We start from the raw sequence: 24,851 nt of genomic DNA on the forward strand, positions 1-24,851 counted from the left end.
TACTTAATATTTAAAATACGACAAAAAATATTGTAACCCTTAAGGGCCCACTTTATAAGTCCGTAAACCAGATCGTTTTGTGAGCTATGCAGTGTCCTGAGTTTAGCTCCAACTTTTCCTAAACATGCTTGCCAGGAAGTTTCTAGTATGCTTAGTAAGACCTTGATTAGTTGGAACAGGTGTGTTTAATTAGGATTGGAGCTAAACTCTGCAGGACACCAGCACAGCAGAGTCTGGAAACCCCTCCGCTATATAAAAAAAGATGCCTCTGTCGGTGGTGGTTTAGTTAAAATTGTACAACAAGTTGTAATATTTCTTCGGTCAGTGAGCTGTTTTGTGTACATACAAAATCATAATTTGGGGATTTCACTCCTTTATTGTAATGCAGTTTTCACTTTACAGTGTGGTCAGACTTTACAGAACCATATTGTAAAATGTTATGAAATTTATCAACAGTCAACAGTGTTAATAACAGCTTCAGACAGTAACAGTCAAAAGTTGCTTACAGATTTGTGATATAATCAGCTGTTCTAACCCAGTGAATGAATGATGGTGTGGACAGGTGAAGCCAGGTTCAAACAGCAACACCTACCGGCCACTGTCTGAAGTTCAGTATTTCTCTTTATTAAAAAGAGTTTTGTCAATAATGATTCCTTGGCAGCACTTTAAGGTTTGGCTCAGATTATTAAAAGGTAACCAGTGCATACTTCCTGGTTCTAGTAAGAACTCTTGCTGCTGTATTTTGGACTAGCTGTAGTTTGTTTATTAAGCGTGCAGAACAACCACCCAGTAAAGCATTACAATAATCTAACTTTGAGGTCATAAACGCATGGACCCAAAATAAGACTTATGTCAATTCAATCATCATTAAAATGGGACTAAACACATTTGTCAAATCATTATTAAATAATAATAAAATGATATAGCCTATATAATGTGACATAGAAGATTGAACAGCAGATACCACCACGGAAGGTATTTAGACCCCCTTACATTTTTCACTCTTTGTTATATTGCAGCCATTTGCTAAAATCATTGAAGTTCATTTTTTTCCCTCATTAATGTACACACAGCACCCCATATTGACCGAAAAACAAAGAATTGTTGACATTTTTGCAGATTTGTTAAAAAAGAAAAACTGAAATATCACATGGTCCTAACTATTCAGACTCTTTGCTGTGACACTCATATATTTAACTCAGATATTGTCAATTTTTTCTGATCGTCGTTGAGATGGTTCTACACCTTCATTTGAGTCCAGATGTGTTTGATTATACTGATTGGACTTGATTAGGAAAGCCACACACCTGTCTATATAAGATCTTACAGCTCACAGTGCATGTCAGAGCAGATGAGAATCATGAGGTCAAAGGAACTGCCTGAAGAGCTTTACAAAAAAAAGGTTTCAAAAAAATATTTCTGCCGCACTTTAGGTTCCTAAGAGCACAGTGACCTCCATAATCCTTAAATGGAAGATGTTTGGGACGACCAGGACCCTTCCTAGAGCTGGCCGTCAGGCCAAACTGAGCTATCGGGGGAGAAGAGCCTTGGTGAGAGAGGTAAAGAAGAACCCAAAGATCACTGTGGCTGAGCTCCAGAGATGCATACGGAAGATGGGAGAAGGTTGTAGAAAGTCAACCATCACTGCAGCCCTCCACCAGTCGGGGCTTTATGGCAGAGTGGCCCAACAGAAACCTCTTCTCAGTGCAAGACACATGAAAGCCCCCATGGAGTTTGCTAAAAAAAACACCTGAAGGATTCTCTGGTCTGATGAGACCAAGATAGAACTTTTTGGCTTTAATTCTAAGAGGTATGTGTGGAGAAAACCAGGGACTGCTCATCACCTGTCCAATACAGTCCCAACAGTGAAGTATCATGCTGTGGGGGTGTTTTTCAGCTGCAGGGACAGGACGACTGGTTGCAATTGAAGGAAGGATGAATGCAGCCAAGTACAGGGATATCCTGGACGAAAACCTTCTCCAGAGTGCTCAGGACCTCAGACTGGGCCGAAGGTTCACCTTCCAACAAGACAATGACCCTAAGCACACAGCTAAAATAATGGAGTGACTTCACAACTTTTGTGAATTTGACCCTTATCTTTAATTTTCCTTTTTCTTTCCCATATATATGTATGTGTACAGGTCCTTCTCAAAAAATTAAGTTCATTATTTTTCATAATGTAATGATAAAAATTAAACTTTCATATATTTTAGATTCATTGCACACCAACTGAAATATTTCAGGTCTTTTATTGTTTTAATACTTATGATTTTGGCATACAGCTCATGAAAACCCAAAATGCCTGTCTCAAAAAATTTGCATATTTCATCCGACCAATAAAAGAAAATTGTTTTTAATACAAAAAAAGTCAACCTTCAAATAATAATGTTCAGTTATGCACTCAATACTTGGTCGGGAATCCTTTTGCAGAAATGACTGCTTCAATGCGGCGTGGCATGGAGGGAGGTTTTATGGAGGCCCAGGATGCTTCGATAGCAGCCTTAAGCTAATCCTGAGTGTTGGGTCTTGCGTCTCTCAACTTTCTCTTCACAATATCCCACAGATTCTCTATGGGGTTCAGGTCAGGAGAGTTGGCAGGCCAATTGAACACAGTAATACCATATGGTCAGTAAACCATTTACCAGTGGTTTTGGCACTGTGAGCAGGTGCCAGGTCGTGCTGAAAAACGAAATCTCCATAAAGCTTTTCAGCAGATGGAAGCATGAAGTGCTCCAAAATCTCCTGATAGCTAGCTACATTGACCCTGCCCTTGATAAAACACAGTGGACCAACACCAGAAGCTGACATGGCACCCCAGACCATCACTGACTGTGGGTACTTGACACTGGACTTCAGGCATTTTGGCATTTCCTTCTCCCCAGTCTTCCTCCAGACTCTGGCACCTTGATTTCCGAATGACATGCAAAATTTGTCCAAAAGTCCAGTGCTGACCTGCGGAATGCGGCACCTGTAGCCCATTTCCTGCACATGCCTGTGCACGGTGGCTCTGGATGTTTCTACTCCAGACTCAGTCCACTGCTTCCGTAGGTCCCCCAAGGTCTGGAATCGGTCCTTCTCCACAATCTTCCTCAGGGTCCGGACACCTCTTCTCGTTGTGCAGCGTTTTTTGCCACACTTTTTCCTTCCCACAGACTTCCCACTGAGGTGCCTTGATACAGCACTCTGGGAACAGCCTATTCATTTAGAAATTTATTTCTGTGTCTTACCCTCTCGCTTGAGGGTGTCAATGATGGCCTTCTGGTCAGCAGTCTTACCCATGATTGTGGTTTTGAGTAATGAACCAGGTTGAGTTTTTAAAAGCCTCTGGAATCTGCAGGTGTTTAGAGTTAATTATTTGATTCAGATGATTAGGTTAATAGCTCGTTTAGAGAACCTTTTCATGATATGCTAATTTTATGAGATAGGAATTTTGGGTTTTCATGAGCTGTATGCCAAAATCATCAGTATTAAAACAATAAAAGACCTGAAATATTTCAGTTGGTGTGCAATGAATCTAAAATATATGAAAGTTTAATTTTTATCATTACATTATGGAAAATAATGAACTTTTCACAATTTGCTAATTTTTTGAGAAGGACCTGTAAATATATGTGTGTGTGTATGTATGTGTACTACATATCCCACAATTCCAAGCAGACTACAATACCCATGCAAGTGCACTACATTAACCATACACTTCCTGGTCAAGGTCTATAAGTAGACCTCACTTCCTTCCATTGTTCCTCTTCCTTTGGTAAGGTGTGGGTGTTTGAATTGACACCCAACCATGTCCTTTGAGTCATTTCCTTAGGATGTGTTAAGCACGTTTGTTTGCCAATTTGTTTGGATTGAGTAAATGTATGTGTTGTTGAAGTGTTTGTTGATGAATTGAGTTGATTTCTTTTATTGTACTGGTTGTAGCGACTTAAGACCGTTTTGTAAATTTTTGGAAATGTTGCTCATCCTGTCCATCCATTAACATCTGTCCATCTCCATGCCATGGGAATTGTTTATGAATAATCATCTTGAACTTAAAAATAAAGGAGAGCAAAGGACTGGTATTTGTCCTGTGTTTTAATCAGACACACCATCAAGTTTCTACACCGCCGATGAACTTTGGATATATTAACATCTGATATCATAACAACAACAACTCCATGACTGTTCTTGAATGGCCCATCCAGAGCCCTGACTTAAACCCCAATACTGCTTCTACTAAATACTGAGCAAAGGGTCTGAATACTTATGACCATGTGATATTTCAGTATTTTTTTTTTTTAATAAATGTGCTAAAAGGTCAACAATTCTTTGTTTTTCTGTCAATATGGGGTGCTGTGTGTACACATTAAAGAGGGGAAAATGAACGTCAATGATTTTAGCAAATGGCTGCAATATTACAAAGAGTGAAGAATTTAAGGGGGTCTAAATACTTTCTGTAGTACATTGATATGTGTGACATCGCCAATTGTACGTGATTACGTGACCTCCCTAACAAGCCCCGCCTCTCCCCCTCACTCTGGAGGTGGTGTGATGTGTACGTGCGGTGTGTACCGCCAGTCATCTGACCAGCAAGACGCATCCCAGTCGCTATGCAAGACAAGGTGAAAAAGGAACTTCAACGGATGACTGATCTTGGTGTCATTACACCAATCTCTGAACCAAGTGAGTGGGTGTCTTCCATGGTTGCTGCTCATAAAAAAGACTCTAACAACATCCGAATTTGTATAGACCCTAGAGACCTGAACACAGCTATACAAAGACCCCACCACCCAATGAGAACTGTAGAGGAAGTTGCTGCCCAGATTTCAAATTCCACCATCTTTTCTGTGCTAGACGCAAAAAATTCAGACTGAAGGAAGTGAGCTATGTGGGCCATATCTTCAGCAGTGATGGCTTACATGCTGATCCATCAAAGATCAAAGCTATCAGTGACATGCCAGAACCTACAAACAAGACAGCTCTTCAGAGATTTCTTGGCATGGTCAACTACATGGGCAAGTTTATTCCTAACCTCAGTGACATAGCTGCCCCACTCCGCCAGCTCACACACAAAGACACAGTATGGTGTTGGCTGCAACAGCACCAGGATGCTTTCCAAGCCTTGAAAAAATGCCTCACATGTCCTCCAGTCCTGTCGTATTACAACGTCGATAGGCCTGTCACTTTAACACGCGACTCCTCTCAGTTTGGTTTAGGAGCTGCGTGCCTGCAGGACAACAAGCCTATCGCTTACGCCTCACGAGTCCTAACACAAACTGAAATGCGCTATGCGCAGATAGAAAAAGATCTCCTAGCTTATGGTGTAAGATCACTTTGATTACATCTATGGTAAACCAGTAACCATTGAAACTGACCACAAGCCTTTGGTGACAATCACCAGACGTCCAATACACAGCAGTCCTGCGCGACTCCAACGAATGTTGCTCCAGCTCCAACGATACAACATCACCCTTGTCTACAAAAAAGGAAAACACATGTATATAGCAGACACTTTGCCACGGGCACCACAAGAATCTGTACATGAACAGTCCATGGAAGAAAATACCTTTGAGGTAATGAATGTTTGCAACATCTCACCATCACGTATGGATGAACTTAAACGCCAAACAGACAACGACGCCACGCTTCAGATGCTTGTCAACACAATCAGGCATGGATGGCCAACTAAATTGCACAGTCTCCCCCCAGCAATAAGACCATTTCACCCATACAGACATGAACTGATCACAGATGATGGACTTGTATGGAAAGGCCACAAAGTGATCATCCCTGAAACACTTAAGCTGGAGTACATGCAAATTGTTCATAGAGGTCATCCTGGAGCCGAATCTACCAAGCAACGCGCACGTGGCATATTCTTTTGGCCTAACATGACAAAAGACATTGATGCTTACATCACATCTTGTGCCACATGCAACAGCACCAAACCCCATCAGCAAAAAGAACCCCTTCAGCTGCATGCAGTTCCAAGCCTGCCATGGTCAGTAGTAGCAGCTGACATCTTTGACTGGAACAGTCATCAGTTCTTGGTGCTTGTTGACTCGTATCCAGGATGGTACGAGATCGATCAGCTACAGAATTTGACCTCATCATGTGTTATACACAAGCTAAAGAGACATTTTTCTGTCCATGGATCGCCTCACACCTTCATCACAGACAATGGGAGACAGTTTGTGAGCAAAGAGTTTAAAGACTTCGCTATGGCCTGGGACTTTGTTCATAAAACCAGCAGTCCATACTATCCTCAATCTAATGGCCTGGCGGAGCGCGCAGTCCGCAGCGCTAAACAACTCATGGAAAAGTCCAAACGAGATGGTACTGACATCTATCTCAACTTGCTGACTCTGCGAAATGTTCCACGAGATCCTAAGCTTGGCTCTCCAGCTCAGAGATTAATGTCCAGACAAACTCGCACCACCCTGCTACTCCACAGCTCTTTGCTGGAACCTTCACCTCTGGCTTCCAATGAGATTCGTGCACAGTTAACGAAGAAAAGACTGTTAAAGATCAGTTATGACAAAAGCAGTAAACAACTGAGCATTCTCTCAAAAGGGCAAGTAGTGAGGATGCAAACCCCTCATGGTTATGATAGTAAGGTAGTTGTGAAGGAAGTCTGCAGTGAACCAAGATCTTACATTGTCCTGTCTGGAGGAAAAGAATATAAGAGGAACCGCAGACATCTCCTAACTGTGAAAGAGCCTAGGCCAAGTCAACTTGATGATAATGATGATGAGGGTCACCAGGTGATCCCTGGTCCAACCAGAGTGAATGATACAGTTGTAAAAGTACCAGATGTACTCATTCACAGAACCACAGGTCAAGTAACCCCTCAAACACGAGCACAAAAGAAAGACAGTCCTTATGTGACACGATCCGGACGCACTGTATGCCCGAACCCTAAGTACAAGGACTGAAATGTTTGATATGTTGCTGAATTGCACATTTATTTTATTTAATTGTTATCTTGGTTAACAATACCAGTTTCTTTATAGTGCAATATGTTTAATTTACATTTTATTCATTTTCATTACATAATAGTTCCTGTTGGTCATTGCTACTGTTGCTAGTTTAAAATACCTTTGATGTTCTAAAGAAGAAATCTGATGTAAACACATCCAGAGTCTAATCTTGCTTTATGTTTAGAGACCATGTTAGGAAAGGGGATGTAGTACATTGATATGTGTGACATCACCAATTGTACGTGATTACATGACCTCCCTAACAAGCCCCGCCTCTCCCCCTCACTCTGGAGGTGGTGTGATGTGTACGTGCGGTCAATAAACCCACAGATTATAAAGCAGTGCTCTTTGCCAGTTCATTTATAACACATGAGTCAACACTTTCCATACCCACTGTATGTATATATATTATACACATATATACTGTAGGCCTACAGTCTTAGCCCTACATTAGTTAACTTTATTTGGGAAATCTAGTATTTTTAACATTAATAGTGAGTGAAATTACTGAAAATTAATAATAAATAAGGGAGACGTGCAAAACATGTGGGGACTTGAATGGAGAACCACTGCTTTAGGATACTGGGTTCCAAACATCCCTACAGCCTTTAAGCTTCATCTTAGGTGTTGGGATGGGCTGCTCTGAGAATGGCCCTGGGGCAGAGGGGATAATAGTATTTATCTGCAAGTCAAACCTTATGAGTTAAAGAAAAAAATTAATTATTACGGTCATACAACTGCTCAAATACTTCTGCCGATGAACTGAAAATAAACAAAATTCCTCTTCAGTTTGATAGTATAGCTTGTGAAGACCAACAAACAAAAAACTAATGTTTGCATTGAAATCATCTGAATAACAAAAGGCGCAATAAGTGTAGTGCTTTGATTAGATTCTGTTTCACACTGTAGTCAACTGTTCATGGCTCACCTGATCTTCAAACAGCAACCCCGGGTCCTCCTTGAACAGAGCAGGCAAGAGCAGAATAGCTCTTTGACAGTGAATAACTTTACATCTGAGGCATTTAAAGACTCCATTTGCCCATTAATTATTTCTAAAGCAACACGAAAATATATAAAAGGCCCTATTACCTTGTATCTTACGTTATGGTCCCATAGAAATAGTTTTTGTAAAAATAGTCTGATGATTGCATCATAACTTGCAACCCTCTGTCGCACAGTAGAGAAATTACCATATGGACAGGAGGAGAAGCTCGCAGGCAATCTTTTACTGTGTATGAGGCAATCGGGGGGACGTGGAGGCATGAAGTCAAGGGAGAAGCCCATAGAGAGTCCATAAAAGCAACGGGACAACATCTGCAACGTCTGCAAGATTCGGTGTGTTATTCAGAATTCTCTTGGCACAGTGATTAGAAGACTTACAATTGTCAGACAGGTTGCTCACGTGACCTCTACGTCATGAAGCTCAGTTTGATTCTGCGCAGTACACTTGACCCCCAGGAAGTGCGTGCTTCTAATTGACTTCACTTGTCTCTGTTGAATCCAGTGGGGTCACTGTGTCCATTTCTTTTACTGTCTATGGATGAAACCGAACGTCGATGGGGTCGGGTGTACTGCGCAGACTCAAACTGAGCTTGATGATGTAGATGTCACGTGAGCAACCTGTCTGACAATTATAAGTCTTTTAATCGCTGTGCCAAGAGAAGTCTGAATCACCCACCAAATCTTGCAGAGGTTGTTGAACAATTTTTTCCCATTACTTTTATGGACTCTCTTTAGGCTTCTCCCTTGACTTTATGCCTGTCTATACCGTAATTTCTGTACTGTGCGACAGAGCGTCGCTGGTTATGATGCAATCATTAGCCTATTTTTACAAAAACTGCTTCTACGGGGCCACAACGTAAGATAAAAGCTAATGAGGCCTTTTATAGATTTTTGTGTTTCTTTAGAAATAATTAATGGGCAAATGGAGTGTTCTGCATTAATCCCATCTAAGTGCAAACATAGTTAAAAAACTTAATGTCTGGCTTAATGGTTTGTTTATGTACATCAGTGGTGCTATATAGTACCTTAACCCCCCCAAAGAACCGCTTAAGAACCACTGTAGAACCATTTTTATAGCTGAAGTGTGATGTTGATGAATCTAGCTCATGTACACCAGTTAAGCTCACCAGATAATGCAACACCTCTGAGGGTCTGGTCTGTTTGTGGTTTCACAAACACAAGCACCAATTCTGTCTGTCTAAGTACATGGCAGCCATATATAAATGAGCAAAAAAAAGTGTTTCATAAGTGTACAATCTCCCAAAATGTGCTTTAACATTAAGAAAAACTTTACAAGACAATTCAAGTTTGTAAAATCTAGTAAACTTTACTCATTATAAATTGTGTAAACAAAACAAGCAGCACTTTTTTTTAAAGAATATTAAATATTTGCAATATATGCTGCATTTCCTAAAAGACTATTTACTACATGGCCAACACTTTAATCAGTATTGTTCAGTTATGTGATGCAAAAAGACGGTAAATGAAGAAAAATAGATTCACTCTAAATTATTTAGTTATGTCAAAAATAACTTTATTTAATTGTTAAAATTATCTTGAAGCATTGAACTACACTGAGGGGGAAAAGTCTCAGGCCCTGTATTCAAAACACTTGGTTCAGCTCAGTGCACAACCTACTATTTTTATGGACTTTGTTGGTTTCCTAAATAGAGCACAGTTTAATTCACTTTTTCTACCAGTGCTTTCCAAAATGAAAACAGTGTCACACCAGGCACCTTTTTTCTTGACAGCAGTGACTTTAAACGTCTCATATGGAGGAATCAGCACCTCTTTCTCATGACGAAGCTTGGAATATTCTGACACCTCAGCACCTTCACAAGTGCAGATTTCAAAACAAGATACAGTTCCAAAAGACATTGCTGTTTTTTGATTACGAGACGATGATGCAAATGAACCAAAACGAACCTCCCGGTTCTCAACATTCTCCTCAAATTTTACTTTTGTACCACGATAAGTCTTAATGCATTTGTTTGGTTCCTTCAGAATCTGTATCGCATCTGTTAACAAAAAGTGAAGTGAATACCATTTGTATGACTTGTTTTCATAATTTAGTTTACCAGAACGAGCATCATTATTGAAGTCTTTAAATACTTGACAATCAGAGTACACATAAATGGCTTTTAAATGATTATCTGTCAACTTATTTTCTGAATTGTGAATAAATGCCGGACTTTTTTTCCAAGCACTATTAAATTCAACTGAGTTTTTGAGTTCCATTTTTAGATATTCTGTCTTCACCAGGTTTGCCATGTTCTCTCTACAGCCATCATATTGATCATCAACTGAATTCAGTGCCATATCCAGTGGAAATATGTCTTCTACAGCTGCTCTGTGATCCTGCAGCAACAGGGATCATAATGATCAATCATCAGTATTCGTGTCTGTAATATTCATACTAGAACACAATCTTACCTTTCCTAGAGCAGCTGAAATGAGAAGAAGAGCTTCAATGATCAGCAGCATCTTGATTCAGTCAGATCCCTCAGATGATCTTAGATCTATAGTGAAGAGCAGATGCTGAAAGACAACAGCTTTTCACAAATACACTAAATCTTTCACTCCAGTGTTAATATGTGCATAGATTTTCGCAATGACCTTTGTAGGCTACTCCAGCCCCAAACTTACCTAAGAATATTGTCCTTTTTTTTTTTTTTTTTTTGACAGATTCTTCCTTGGTTTGTCGCTTTCAGGAACAGCAATGAGAGTAGAAGATCAGAAAAAGCAGATGCTAACAGCCAGATGAGGATGACTCTTTAGACAGAGATGAGGTTATAGTTGCCTTTTTATATCTGTGAGACATAGCGCCTGAAGTGTGATCTTGATGCTTTTACCCCAACTAAACTGTTTAGCTCATCATAATGCAGCACTTGTCAAGGTCTGTGTGGTTTCACACTGGACAAACTGTGAGTTGCTGGTTAAAAACAGTATAAAAAGCTTGACATGACTAAGTGTTTTACTCTACATCAGTTTGTGACTGTAGTAATGTCAGTAATGTTATTATTAAGCCTCGGACACTATCACTTTTTAAAATGTTTATATGTAAAATATATAGGAATGTGTACATAAATCTGTACATTAACTGTGTTTATCTGTGTTATTTATTTTTCTCTAGGAATATAGGGAGGATGAATCATGATTATTGAATTTCATTAAAAAATGTTTACAGAGAATAACCAGTAGGTGTCACATTGCACAAGTGCACTCAGGGCTTCATGTCAGTAAGTGTGTTTCAAAAAACATTTGAGGTATTGCCCATTTGAAAGCATGTGCATCCAAGAAGTAGTAGTCATTTGTCATAGAGACTACTGAACAAACATTTAGAAGTTTATTTTAAATGCAAAGTATTGAGAATTAAAAAAAAAGCTCTGTGAACACAGGTTTAAACACAGGAAATGCATCATGTAAGTGGTCAAGTGCCAACTCAAGATAGCACATGTACATCTGCAAGATGTCTGTTCAAGATCACTTGATCTGGAAAGTGTCTACTGTGTACAAACATCTGACAGGTGTCTGTAAGATGACAGTTTTACATACATTCTAAATCTTTAACATTTTAAAGACATAACATCTAGACGTATGGCAGATGAGCAAACACTTAAAAAAAAAAATCTTGCAGATGTAAATGCAGACATCAAATAGACATCTCTGTGATATGCATTTGCTATCAGGTTACATGGGGGGTATCCTGAACAGTTGATATTTTTTTAGAACGGTTTGGCTGTGGTGTGGTGAGGTGAGGTGAGGTGAGGCGAGGCGAGGCGACAAACTGATGGAGGAGAAATGGGAAGCAGGAAGTTTTATTTAAATGTCCACCAGATCCCGCCTCCTTCCTGTGATTACAACTGTTTTTATATTGTTACATTTATTTTAATGTATTATCTTAACACAGTGGTTTATAGTGCAACTACTGTTTACTGCACTTCGTTATTCTTCTCGTTATTTCCCTACATCGACTCATGAAACAGAAGTCTTACACATTACCAGAAAACAGCTTACTTCCGCATTGAAAAATAAGGTGGATAATGCATTATAAAACAGTGTTCATATGTTGCGCTGTTAAGCGCCACCTGGTGTCAGAGAATGAATGAATGAATGATGCATCATATAGCGCTTTATTGTGTATTGCTGTACACCCAATGTGCTTTACAATCATGCTGGGGGGGAGGGTTTCTGTGTGCAGCCTCCACCTGGATGATGTGACGGCAGCCATAGTACAAAAGCACTGCTTTTGCAGCTACTATAAATGGTGCAGGCTGATGGGTTTTAAAGCAATCTGCAAACAGTGACATCATCTAGAATGGCTTGAGCTCTTGGACTCTGATTCTGCAAGTCCTCCACCTTGTCCAAGCATATAGATCTCCTACGGGCAGCAGCAGCAGCATGTCTGTGGATAATGGCAGGAGCAAGTATCTACACTTGCTCTCGAGCAGTGTAACAGATATATTCTGCAACGACCAATCACATGGACATTGTCATCTCTATCATCATGCCAAACCCTCCGAGAGGTGTCATGACTGAATACTTGTCCTGAACTTTAGCAAACGCTTCACTATTCACCACAATGCAGCCAATCAGAAAGAGATTCTAAATTCTGAAGCATTTCTGACTGTTTCTGTGGGACGGCATAGTTGTAAAGACTGGAGCTTTTGCTCTGGTCAGATAGCCTACATACCATCCATCTACATATCCAATTTATGCAGAGCAGGAGTGGGCAAAATTTACATAAAAATATTTAATGATGGAAATTTAGTCATTCTCAACTCAATTCTGAATGTAATAACCATATTTATCCAGTCAGTTTTCTACAATGTTGCATAATATTCCAGCATAAAGGAGAAGAACAGGAATCAGGAGACCAAGTGATGGAAAAAATTACACTGTCAATCTGTGATTTATTTCCAGTGTCTGCAAAACACATAACAGGACGATCAGGCCAAAGAACGGTTCTCTCAGCACAGGCATGCCTCTCATTAGAACATCTTGTGAACAAGTAAGCGCATTAACCATATTGTCAGTCAATAAGAACAATACAAAAATGGAAAAGAAAGAAAAATAAATCAACATTGATGAGCCATTTACATACCTGCAAAAACATGTAACAGACATCATTAGGCCTAACAGCTCTCTTGGCCCTGTCATAGCTGCATTAGTTTTTCACTTGACTTTTAAACATTAGTTTTTCTCTTAGGTTAACTTTGAGAGAATTTTGCTGGAACACTAACCAAAGTTTTGAGAACTTTCCCTGTTAGCTGGGATACCAATCTAAACAAAAACCTGAACTAAACAAAATAAATTAAATTATTGTGGTTCAAAAGTTGTAGGCCTATAAGAAAATGTCTGCATCTCTGGCTTGGACAAAAGCAGAAGAGTTTGGAAATGTATTGGTTTTAAAATCAACAGCTGTTCAAGTGCCGATCTGACAAAATATTCTAAATACAAACTTTTGTCATGAAACTCTGCAGTACAATCCTATTTTGTCAGACATTTGGGATGAAGCGATGGCCATGATTCTGCATAAGAGTATGTTTTTTTAATGGTTTTATTATTATTATTATTATTATTATTATTATTATTATTATGCAATACTTTTGAAATTTGAATGAAATTTAAAACTTTTAAAGATTAATTTTCATCTCAATTTTTCTGGGATTTACAGATGAACTGAGGGTTATTTTACTCCTACATGCTCTGCTATGTAATGACAAATTATCAGATATATATAGTGAAGAACAGGAATAAAATTAAGAGCTGAAAATTATTTAGAATGATATCTTTTAGGGAATAAAAAAAATAAACATAAAAATCCAACCTTTTCAGTTTAAAAATTAAAGTTACATCTTGAATTATTAAATATAATCTGCTTGCTTTTACAACTAATTTAACATTTATTTACATTTAACCAACTTTAAAAATCAAGTTATATTGCACATAACTTTATGTAAATGTAAAACATATGACTTACTGGAAATATAGTTTTTATGCTACTTTTGATTATTAAACATGAGATTAAACTCTACCTGACATAAGTACAACTGGAACAAATTAACTTCTTTACTAACTGGAAAATTTGAATATTGATCATAATTTATTTTGTAGACAAATAAAAGAAATATCATATGAAAATGACATGCTTTTAATTTGTATGGTAATAAAAAAGCCGGATGTGTTCTAACTACAACAAATGTGTAGAATGTAAAAATTAACTGGTTAGCAGGTAAACACTTGCAAACAAAATAAACCAGATGGTACATTTAATAAAGCATGACACATTATACAGAAAGCAATTTAAATATGGTAATACTGAAAAGGAAAATAATATGGAAAAAAGAAGTGCATCTTGCCACTTGTCTGCAATAAATATCACTGCACAGTTCAGGTCACTTCTTGTTCCTGAGCTTTTCAAAGTGAACACAGTGTCACACCAGAGATGTTTCTGATCACTCGTCCTGACATCAGTGACTTTAAACATCTCATATGGAGGAATCAATACCTCTCTCTCATCAGGATACCTTGAATATTTTGCAATATCTGCACCTTCACAAGTGTAGATTTCAAAACAAGATACATTTCCAAATTCTTCTGCTACTTTACGATTAAGTGATGAGGATGCAAACGAACCAAGACGAACCTCCGTGTTCAGAACATTTCCATCAAATTTAACCTTTGTACCACGATAAGTCAAATGGCATTTATGTTGTTTTTTGTTCAGAATCTGTATTGCTTCTGTTAACAAAAAGTGAAGAGAATACCATGTAAAAGCATTATTTTTGTATTTTTCTTTATCAGCATAAACAGCATTAGTGAAATTGCGATACATTGTGGCATTTGAGCTTGTGTACACATAAATGGCGACAGAATGGATCTGTGCCAAGTTATCTTCTGGTGCCTTGTAATACTTTTCACCTTTTTGCCAAAACTCAGACATTTCCTTCTCCAGATATATTGTCTTGACCAGATTTTCCATTTCCTTTGTACAGCCATCATATTGATCATCAACAGAATTCAATGCCATATCCAATGGAAATATCTAATTTTCAATTGCATCTCTGTGGTCATGTAGCAACTGGAATCACAATGATCATGTTTTCATGATTCATGTCTATTTTAATGTCAACAATATTCATATTTGAACTAAATTCTTGCATGAAGTTTACCTGTATTAGAGCGGGTAAAATGAGAAGAAGAGGTTTAATGAGCAGCATCTTCAGTAAAATCCCTCAGATGATCTAGTGATGAACACAACAGTAGTTCAAAAACTGCTAAGTCTATGACTGTAACAGCAAACTGTTCAACAACTTTTACTCTACCTTCAAATATACCCGAGAATATTGTTGTTGTTTTTTTCTCAGGAGTCAGTCAGATGACAAAACAAACTATCAGGAAGTTGGCTTGTTTTAATTTTAAATTTTTGTGTGTGTGTGTGTGGGGGGGGGGGTGTTCTGTCTGTAACAAATGACATATTTTTAAATGAGGTGGAAATATTTTTTGTTGTCTCTGAGCAGGTTTCAATTAACAGCCTAAGGAAGTTTAAATGAAAAATTAAAAAAATGTAATGTGACATATTTAATAATAAGAATAAAATAAGAATAAGAAAATACAACTATGTTAAAGTTTTGACTTATTATAGCAGCCCAATTAAATTCTGTTTCAAAACCACTGACATAACTGAGAAGGATTACGTCATCTACTGGACCACAATCTCCCGGTTGTGTGCCTCTAAGGTAAGAAAACCTGCTTGGCTGGTAGCTTTCAGATAGCTAAGAAACATCAGTTGTAGTTGTCAGTGTCACTCGTCAGTCAGTTATGAAAATTAAATCATTATGGATTCTGTGCAATAAACCTGAACTTCAATAACTTTGTTTTCACATATGTTGCTGCTTAGTTTCACTTCTTTGCACATTTGTATTTTGTTTAATTTGTGTGTGCATTTTTAAAACAACACTTACCTTGAACTCTATATGATGGCATAATGTCAGGCAAGTACCAGTAGGTGGTGCTGTAACCAATCAGCACAAGTACTCTCAGATCACCATGTCAGTTTATCAAAGAGCTCATCAAACATATGACCTCACTTCCTGTATTAGGTCCACACTATTCATTCATTCATTGTGCTACATGGCAATGGTTGACAGTATCACAAAAATATATTTCTGACTGTTATTGTCTGAAGATCATCTACAGGGCACCAGACTAGCATTTGAGAGAAGTGGCACCAGCAGTGTTGGGCAAGTTACTTTTAAAAAGTAATTAGTTACAGTTACTAATTACTTCTTCCAAAAAGTAACTAAATTAGTTACTCAGTTACAAATTTTAAAAGTAACTAGTTACTTAAGAAAGTAACTATTGCGTTACTTTCAAGTAAAATTACATTTTAAATGCTCAAATGTGACCCCACCTCTACCCCTCTTTAAAGGAACTTAAAATACATGTGCATGTTCAATTATTTATGATAAATCTGAATATAATAATGAAATGGACACTTAATACAATACATTATTAACAGAAACATGAAACATTGTACACACATCTAAAAAAAATGTTGCTGTGGGACAAAGTGAGACTAGCCTCCAATCAAATGCCATGTATGTAGATATTATGTTTATATAGTGGATCAATAAAAATAACACGATAGATTTTTGGGAACTTTTGATATTTCCTTTTATTGTTTCTTTAATTTCTTGAAGGAAAAAGTAATGTCTATACTTCCATTTAGAGAAGGCTACTGTTGGATTATTTGGGCTCGTCGCCATACCTGTCTCTCGTTGACTGACTGGCTTGTGTTGTTCCTTGTGTGTCCTGTCCAGGGGCGGAGCGGGGGGGTGGCTAATTGGGCTTAAGCCCCGAATGTTTTGTCAAAAGCCCCGAATATTTTAGGTTTTTAAAAATAATTTCAACTTTGTTTAATTTCCTCTCAGTCTTTCTGACTGGAGCGGCAAAAAACGAAACAAAAGCACATACCGTGCGTGGTGGCGGACGGTAATGCATCGCGCATCACTCAGCTTGTTTGCCAACTGCCAATAAAAACTAACGAAGAAGAATATAAATCTTCTTCGTCGTTGTCATCAGGGGCTGGCGGGCTATTGTTACTATAGTTACTACTATTGTTACTGGCGGGCTACTGTTTTTCACCGGCTAACCGGCTGAAGTTATGGACATAAAAAAGTTTTTTATACGGAACACTAACAATAAACCTCACCGGCCAGAGAGAGATTCAGAAGCAGGTTACAGTGTTACAGGTTTGTGAATCCGTGACTGTATTGCTGGCTATCTAGAGAGTTAACGTTAGGTGTTATTAAGATAAATTAGCCTAGTTGCTAATAGAGATGGGTGGATGATTTGTCGGATGATTTGTCGGATAATTTGGGGAGCGGGGGCGGGGTTCACTCGTAAAACCGGCATTCTATTATCTCAAACAGCATCCAAAATAGTGCATTTAGCTGACGTATGGGGGGAAAAAATCTCCCCGGGGGAGTTTGCCCCTGGACCCCCCCTAAGTTTGGGCTAAGCCCCGAATGTTTACATTGTCTGCCTCCGCCCCTGGTCCTGTCCTGTCCGACTATGCGTTATGATGGGTTGTTCGCAATTCATGAGCGTTAGTGATGATGGGTCGTTCGCGAATGAGCGTTAGTGATGATGGATCGTCTCGTTCGCGAAAGAGCTTTTGATGAGTCGTTCGCGATTCGTGAATGAGCCGACTCGAAGTTGAACTTCGGGAGCTGGCTCGCATATCTGAAGAGCCGACTCTATTTTTTCAAATTTAGCCTATAGGGAATGTGAAGGTGACGTCACGCCGTGTTGCATTATGGGTCCTCCGCCATATTTGCAGGATCGCGCCCTATACCGCTGTATTTGAATTCGCGTGTTGGAGGCTGTGTTTGGATTTTCTGTCAAGATTTTATTAAACGTCGATATGGTTGGTCAGTACTGCTCGATCAAGAACTGCCACAGCAGGTCACACGATCGTTCAGGGAGGAAACTGAACAACGGAATACGTTTTTTCAGCTTTCCTTCCTGGAAAAAACAACAAGGGAAGCAGGTGGAGGAGCTGACGAAAAGACGCCGGATCGCGTGGGTTGCCGCAATCAGGAGAAAAAAATTTACTTTCCAAAACATCCCTGCATCAGCGAGAGTGTGTTCGCTGCATTATTTTTTATTTTTTATTAAATGCAACTGCTCAAACCCACTGCTTATGTCTCTTTAAAATAACATAACTTTAGCTGAATATTTAGCATTTTGTTTGTTTTAATAACTTGGCCAAAAACACAAGTGCCATCTTATGAACGTGTTGATTCATTGCACAGAATACAACAGAGAAAGAAATCAATTTTACAGAATCATTAAGATACGTAGGTATTGAAACATTGTCAATAAATAACATTTATTTTAGCTGGTTTGCCAACCGCCATAAAACTCCGACAGAAGAAGTGCCATCTTACCTTTGCCAGTACGACTGTGCTCTTGCAGTTAGGCGGCCTGTGAATGAGGAGGTCTTGTACCCAGCCGCTGCAAAACTGTTCATGAGCTTGAAGGGATTTATAGCTCTTAAACTCCTGCAAAGTGTACGCACTCAATCCAAAAACGAGGTAATTTACAATGTCCATATATGTGAGCGGGGGTAGTGCGTCTGGATCGGTAATCCAGTCTTGGGCTGCTAAATCATATGGATCTATCTGGTTTATCTCGGATAGTTTGTCTAAATAACGTTTTTTTGGCAGTGGCATTTAGTTTCTCCCTATAGGGTCCCTTCTCTTTTTCTTTCATCTTCTCCATTTCTTCCGTTCTTCAATTTTACCTCGTTTTAGCCAAACACACCCACAATTAAATGTCATAGCAACGGTTGGCGAAAACGTAAACAGAGATCGTGCCTCTAAACATGGCGCCCACGTCCCATAATGCAACACTGCGTGACGTACCTTCACATTCCCTATAGAAATTAAATAATTATGTAATAAAAATTGAAATATTATAGTCAAAGTCATTTAAAGAGCCGTTTGTGAGCCAAAGAGCCGGCTCTTTTCAGTGAGCTGAGTCAAAAGAGCCGAATTCCCATCACTACTATGCGTGCTTTCGAACACCCGCCCAACTCTACCTCTGATTGGCTTACAATGAAATTTTACTCTACCTCAGCCAATCGTCAGCATTTATGCGCTTGTCTCGTGCTCTGCCCGCTAACCAAGTAAGAACAGTAAAAAAAAAGTATTTGCCTCTCGCTCAGAGATCTACTTGGTCTGATAAAAAAAAAAAAAAAAAAAAAAAAACAGCTTCATCATCAGTTATAGTAACGCTCCGCATTTTTTGGCAGTAACGGTAACGGCGTTATTATTGATAAGTAATACAACAACATATAATTAGTTTTTACCATCGGAGAATCATAACACGTGCGTCCCCCGCTGTTTCGTACTGGAACTTACACAAAGCGACAAGTGATCATCGTCTTCTAGATAACATATTTCTAAGAAATTTCTTCTTTGATTTATGATTGCTGATACACTTAATTTATTAACATTTAGGCTAATCATGTTATAGTATAATCTCTGCTCGTCCTCACATGTATAAAATGTAGTAACAGTAATGTAGTAACAATTTTTTTTTTTACAGAAGATCACTGTGAAATCTTTATATTTTATCATGCAGAATGTAATTCATGATTCATTCCAAGGCTTCGTTTATTTGATCCAAAATACAGCAAAAACAGTAATATTGTGTAATATCTTTAAAAATTGAAATAACTGTTTTCTATTTGAATAAATTTTAAAATGAAATTTATTTTTGTAATCAAAGCTGAATTTTCAGCATCATTACATCAGTACTCTTCAGTGTCACGTGATCCTTCAGACAAGCTTTTCACTGCAACTGTACTGTTTACACCATTTTTATTTATTTTTTCATTGCTGGCTTATTTTAGGGAAAGTGTAGTGAATAAGAGATCTTCAAGAGACCAACATCCCTGGTCCACCACAGTATAACATTTTTGCCAGGTAGGCGGATACATGTTGGATATGTTATAGCAACGGTATGGCTATAGTTTTTTATAATCTGGAATTGAGTTTCTTAAATTATATTTCAAAAAAGTTTGTCAAAAATACTTGACTCACTGCTCACCTTCCCCTCTTCTCAATGTCATTCATAATCATGTTAACCAAATAATACAAATTAGCTTATAAAACCAAACAGAATAGCTAAAAAAGAGAATATATATAATTTTTTTCTTTGCAAAGTTCATAGAAAAAGTGCATAAAGTTCAATAAAAAAATATTTTGGTTTCTGTTTGGTTTTATAAGCTAATTTGTATTATTTGGGTAACATCCTTATGTATGAGCTAGGTATTTTTTTTTTTTTCTCTATAAATGAAATTTAAAAAAAGAGGGAGTACACAAGAGCAATTCACAAACACAGGACCCTACAAATATTTATGTTTATCTATATTATCGAATTATCTAATATTATTATTATGGTTGTTATTAATCGTGAATAAATCTAAAGCTTTTGAGACTATTATTTTGTGTTATTGAATTTGTCATGAAGATTTGACCATTTCTTCCTTTTATGCAGGCTTACTAAATAATCTTGATATAAAAAAAGGGGAGGGGGTGCCCTTTTTCAGTTTCAGCACATGCCCCTCAAAAGGTCTGTGCACGGCCCTGCTGGGGCTGATGTGTGGGGGTATTCAAAGTAAAGATAATTTAGTCATCAAATTACTAATGGTTTTTTATTAATAAGTGCAGTTACTAATAATATTTCATGTTCGTTTCTTGTTGTTTTGTTTATTAAAAAACAAGATTTGACAGTAAAGCACTAAGCCTGAGTTAAGATGCATACAAAATTAACTTCTATTAACAAATGTAACAGGTGTTAAATCTACTTTTTTTATACAGAAAATGTATATATTCCACTTCCACTTTTCTAGCATATGGAACTGACCAACTTCAGTGATTATGTGTGATTTCGTAGCAAACTGAAGAAAAAACTGTGACTTCTCTTACTTCATACACAAAAAAAGTGTTCAGACAAAATCTGATTTCTTGATGATTTGATATTTTATAATTGTGATTTTATAATTTAAAAATACAGAGAAAAGGTAGAATTAATGACTTATAAGCCAATAAGTGCTCCTCTGCTGCTGTCCACTGGGTATAATTGTGATTTGATGTATTTTTTTAATTTTACTTAAGTTTGTTTATCAAAAAGTGATCAGTCAAAGTGATTGTTTATCAGAAAGTGAAGTGAATACCATTTGTATGCTTTTTTTTTTTATTAATTCTTGTCTTATTAATTTTTGTCTTTGCGATCAGCTTCATTAAACTTCTTATATACATCATATTCTGAGTGTACACATAAATAGCGATTAAATTATTCTTTGTCAAGTTATCGTCCGGTGCCCTAGAGCAGCTGAAATGAAAAGAAGACCTTCAATGATCACCAGCATCTTGATTCAGTCAAATCCCTCAGATGATCTTGTAGATCTATAGTGAAGATCAGATGATGGAAGCTAAGCGCACAACTCTCTGCAGGGCTTTGCAGTCTTGACTGGAGCTGTTCCCATACCACACTGAGATACACTGAGTCAATACACTTTCTATAGCCCTGAATATAAAGTTTTCAGGATGGCTGGTGAGACCCTGAATTTCCTCAGCTGTCGCAGATGGTACAGTCTTTGCCTGGCTTTATTTACCTGTGTTTGAATATGGGTAGTCCATGTCAGGTCCTCTGAGATGTTTACACCAAGCTGCTCACCCTCTCCACAGGGGTCCCGCTGATCATAAGAGAAGTGTAGGGCCGCTGCTGTCTCTTCCTGAAGACTGCAATCAGTTCTTTAGTTTTGCTCACATTTAGAGAGAGACAATTGTCTTGGCACCATGATGTCAGTTTCTCATCCAAGTATGCGGTCTCATTATTGTTGTGAATCAGGCCCAGAACCACAGTGTCATCAGCAAATATGATAAAAGATGTGGAGCTGTTGAAAGACACGCAGTCATGTGTGTAGAGAGAGTAGAGCAGGGGACTCAGGACACAGCCCTGTGGGGATCCTATGTTCAGGATGATGGAGTTACAGGTGAGCTGGCAAAATTTCACTACTTGAGGTCTGCCGGAGAGGAAGTCTTGAATCCAGTTGCAGAGTAAAGAATTCAGGACAAGGTTGGGGCGATAAGCAAATGGAAGAGGGTCCAAAGTATCTGGAATGGAGGAGCAGATGTAGTTTTTAATCAGTCCCTCAAAGACCTTCATGACTATTAATGTGAGGACAACTGGACGATAGTCATTCAGACAAGAGGGTTCATTGCTCTTAGGCACAGGGATGATGACAGATTTTTAAAAGGAGGTGGGAGCCACCGAGTTAGCAAGAGACTCATTAAAAATGGATGTAAACAAACCAGCGAGCTGATCAGTGCAGGACCGCAGAACACAGAAAGAAATCCCATCAGGTCCTGCTGCTTTCCTGACGTTCACTCGCTTTAGAGCCCTCCGAACCTCGTCCTCTGACACGGTGATCGCATGATGATCGCTGATCTGACTGCTGCTTCCTGACGCGCTGATCGGCAGACTCGCGCTGCTTAGATTGTTTTCAAAGTGGCCGTAGAAAGAGTTTAGCTCATCAGCCAGTGATGGATCTGCTCTCACCTCTGCAGAGGATTTATTTCCAAAGACACAGATGGTCCTTAATCCCTGCCACATGCGTTGGGAGTTATTGAGCTTGAAATGTGACTCTATTCATTCCCTGTATCTGTGTTTGGCGGCTCTTACTGCGTGTTGGAGAGCATAGCACGATGCTTTGTACTCGCTCATGTTTCCCGACAAAAGTATGCATTTGTTTACTGCTGCACGGATTATTCTGTCTACCCACGGTTTCTGATTTGAAAAGGTCCTTATAGTTATTGTTTCAGTTGCTTGCTTGGTTAGCATGTTTACAAAGCTTATTGCTACATCCGTGAACTCACTGACGTCAGATGAACTTGCCCGAAACATGTCCCAGTCTACATCATCAAGATCCACCAGTAGCATGGCTTTAGAGTGGGCAGACAAGTGCGTCACCACCCTCTGCACAGGGGTTCTTGAACGAACCTTTTTTTATTTTGGAGGGAGTGTATTGTGAAGCTTAGACAAAACTAAGCCGGTGTCTGCTTGTGGGGGGATGTAAACAGCAGTAACGATGATTGATGAAAACTCCCGGGGCAGATAGAAAGGGCGAAAAAAAGGTGATGTAAAACCCGACTCTTTTCAGTTTAAGAGAACATGTAAGTGACCAGCCCTGTTCAGTTAAGGACACTTATCTCCTCTTCAACACTATGTAACAAAAATATTTAATTTATAGTCCTGTTTTATTTTGTTTTTATAGAAACAAATGGAAGGATGCTGTCACATCCTACAACTTCATCATCTGCAAAGAGAAATGGCCACTCAATCACACCAAAATACACATAATGATGGACTTACAGGCATCATAGAGGATTATTGAAATACAGTATTTCACTGAAACCTGGTCTTCTATTCAGTATTTCCAGTTTCTATTTTGTTTTACCTCTTTAAGTATTTATTTATGTTCAGTGTCAAATGTCATTTATTCATGTATTCTGCTAATAACTGTTGTTAGAGCACAGTCATTTTTGGTACAAATTCACATGTCTTTATTAAAAAAAAATTAAAGTACCTAATTGACAGGTTGTCTAATAGCCACTGCAGACTATTGTAATAACAGACAGATAGAGGAGTAAAAAAATAACATATTAATAAATAATATATACAGATAATATTAAAATGATATAAATATGTTAATATACTGATAATAATGAAAATAAACTATGATAAAAAAAATGTTGTTTATAACACCATTAAGGTCCTATATAGCATTTCCAAAGCCTGGTTCTTTATGGAACCCTATAAAAAGTTATATTTAGCAGGTTCTATTTAGCACTAAAAAGGGTTTTGCTATTGTTACAAGCTGAAGAACCCTTCAGGTACTGGTTAAAGCCATTTTATTTATGAGGTCTAAATAAACTTTTTTTTAATCAAATTATTATTATCTGCTAGCTAGCCAAATTTTTAGTGTAATGAAATTAACAATCAAGAAGAGACTCATCTTTTCGCAGATCTGAGAAAATAAAGCTGCAAATTCACCATTTCCTTTGTAAAGCCGTTATAATTGTCATCAGTAGATTTCAGTGCCAAATCTAATGGAAATATCTGTCCTTTAACAGAAGCTCTGTGATCCTGCAGCAAAATGGATCAGTATTAGTGCTAGTATTAGTTGGTTAAGTGCTGGCGAAAAAGATGAGTCTTTAAATGTTTCTTGAAAATGAGTAAAGACTCAGCTGTATGAATTGAGATTGGGAGGTCACTCCAACAGCAGGGCACAGTCCAGGAGAAGGATCGTGAGAGTGATTTTGAAGTTCTTTGGGATGGCACCACAAGGTGTCGTTCACTTGCAGAGTGCAAATTTCTGGAGGGCACATAAGATTTAACCAGTGTCTTTAGGTATGTTGGTGCCGTGGCAGTGGTCGTCTTGTAGGCAAGCATTATTACCTTGAATTTGATGCGAGCAGCTACTGGTAGCCAGTGTAACCTGATGAGGAGAGGAGTAATGTGATCTTTTTTTGGCTCAGTGAATACAACCCTCACTGCTGCATTCTGGATCAATTGCAGAGGCTTGACAGTACATGCAGGAAGGCCCGCCAGGAGAGCATTACAGTAGTCCAGTCTGGAGAGAACAAGAGCTTGGACAAGAAGTTGGGTGGCTTGCTCTGATAGGAAGGGTCTAATCTTCCTAATGTTGTACAGGGCAAATCTGCAGGACCGGGTCGTTGTAGCAATGTGGTCTGTGAAGCTTAACTGATGATCCAGGACAACTAGAGCCCCAGATACAGATCCCCTGTA

The 24,851-nt window shown here is 38.4% G+C and overlaps 1 protein-coding gene and 1 pseudogene across 1 annotated transcript; both read right to left on the reverse strand.

Annotated features, from left to right (window-relative positions):
* Positions 1 to 9,578: 9,578 nt before the first annotated feature.
* LOC113067582 (T-cell ecto-ADP-ribosyltransferase 2-like) lies at positions 9,579 to 10,497 on the reverse strand. The gene is made up of 2 exons (XM_026239947.1): positions 10,395 to 10,497; positions 9,579 to 10,319 (listed from the first exon to the last, which is right to left on the reverse strand). The coding sequence occupies exons 1-2, from the start codon at positions 10,443 to 10,445 to the stop codon at positions 9,579 to 9,581; spliced, it is 792 nt and encodes a 263-aa protein (XP_026095732.1). The 5' UTR covers positions 10,446 to 10,497.
* On the reverse strand, positions 10,452 to 22,766 carry LOC113067583 (ecto-ADP-ribosyltransferase 5-like; annotated as a pseudogene).
* Positions 22,767 to 24,851: the final 2,085 nt, after the last annotated feature.

The sequence above is a fragment of the Carassius auratus genome, linkage group LG28B (genome assembly GCF_003368295.1).
Source record: "Carassius auratus strain Wakin linkage group LG28B, ASM336829v1, whole genome shotgun sequence".
Lineage (NCBI taxonomy): Eukaryota > Metazoa > Chordata > Actinopteri > Cypriniformes > Cyprinidae > Carassius > Carassius auratus.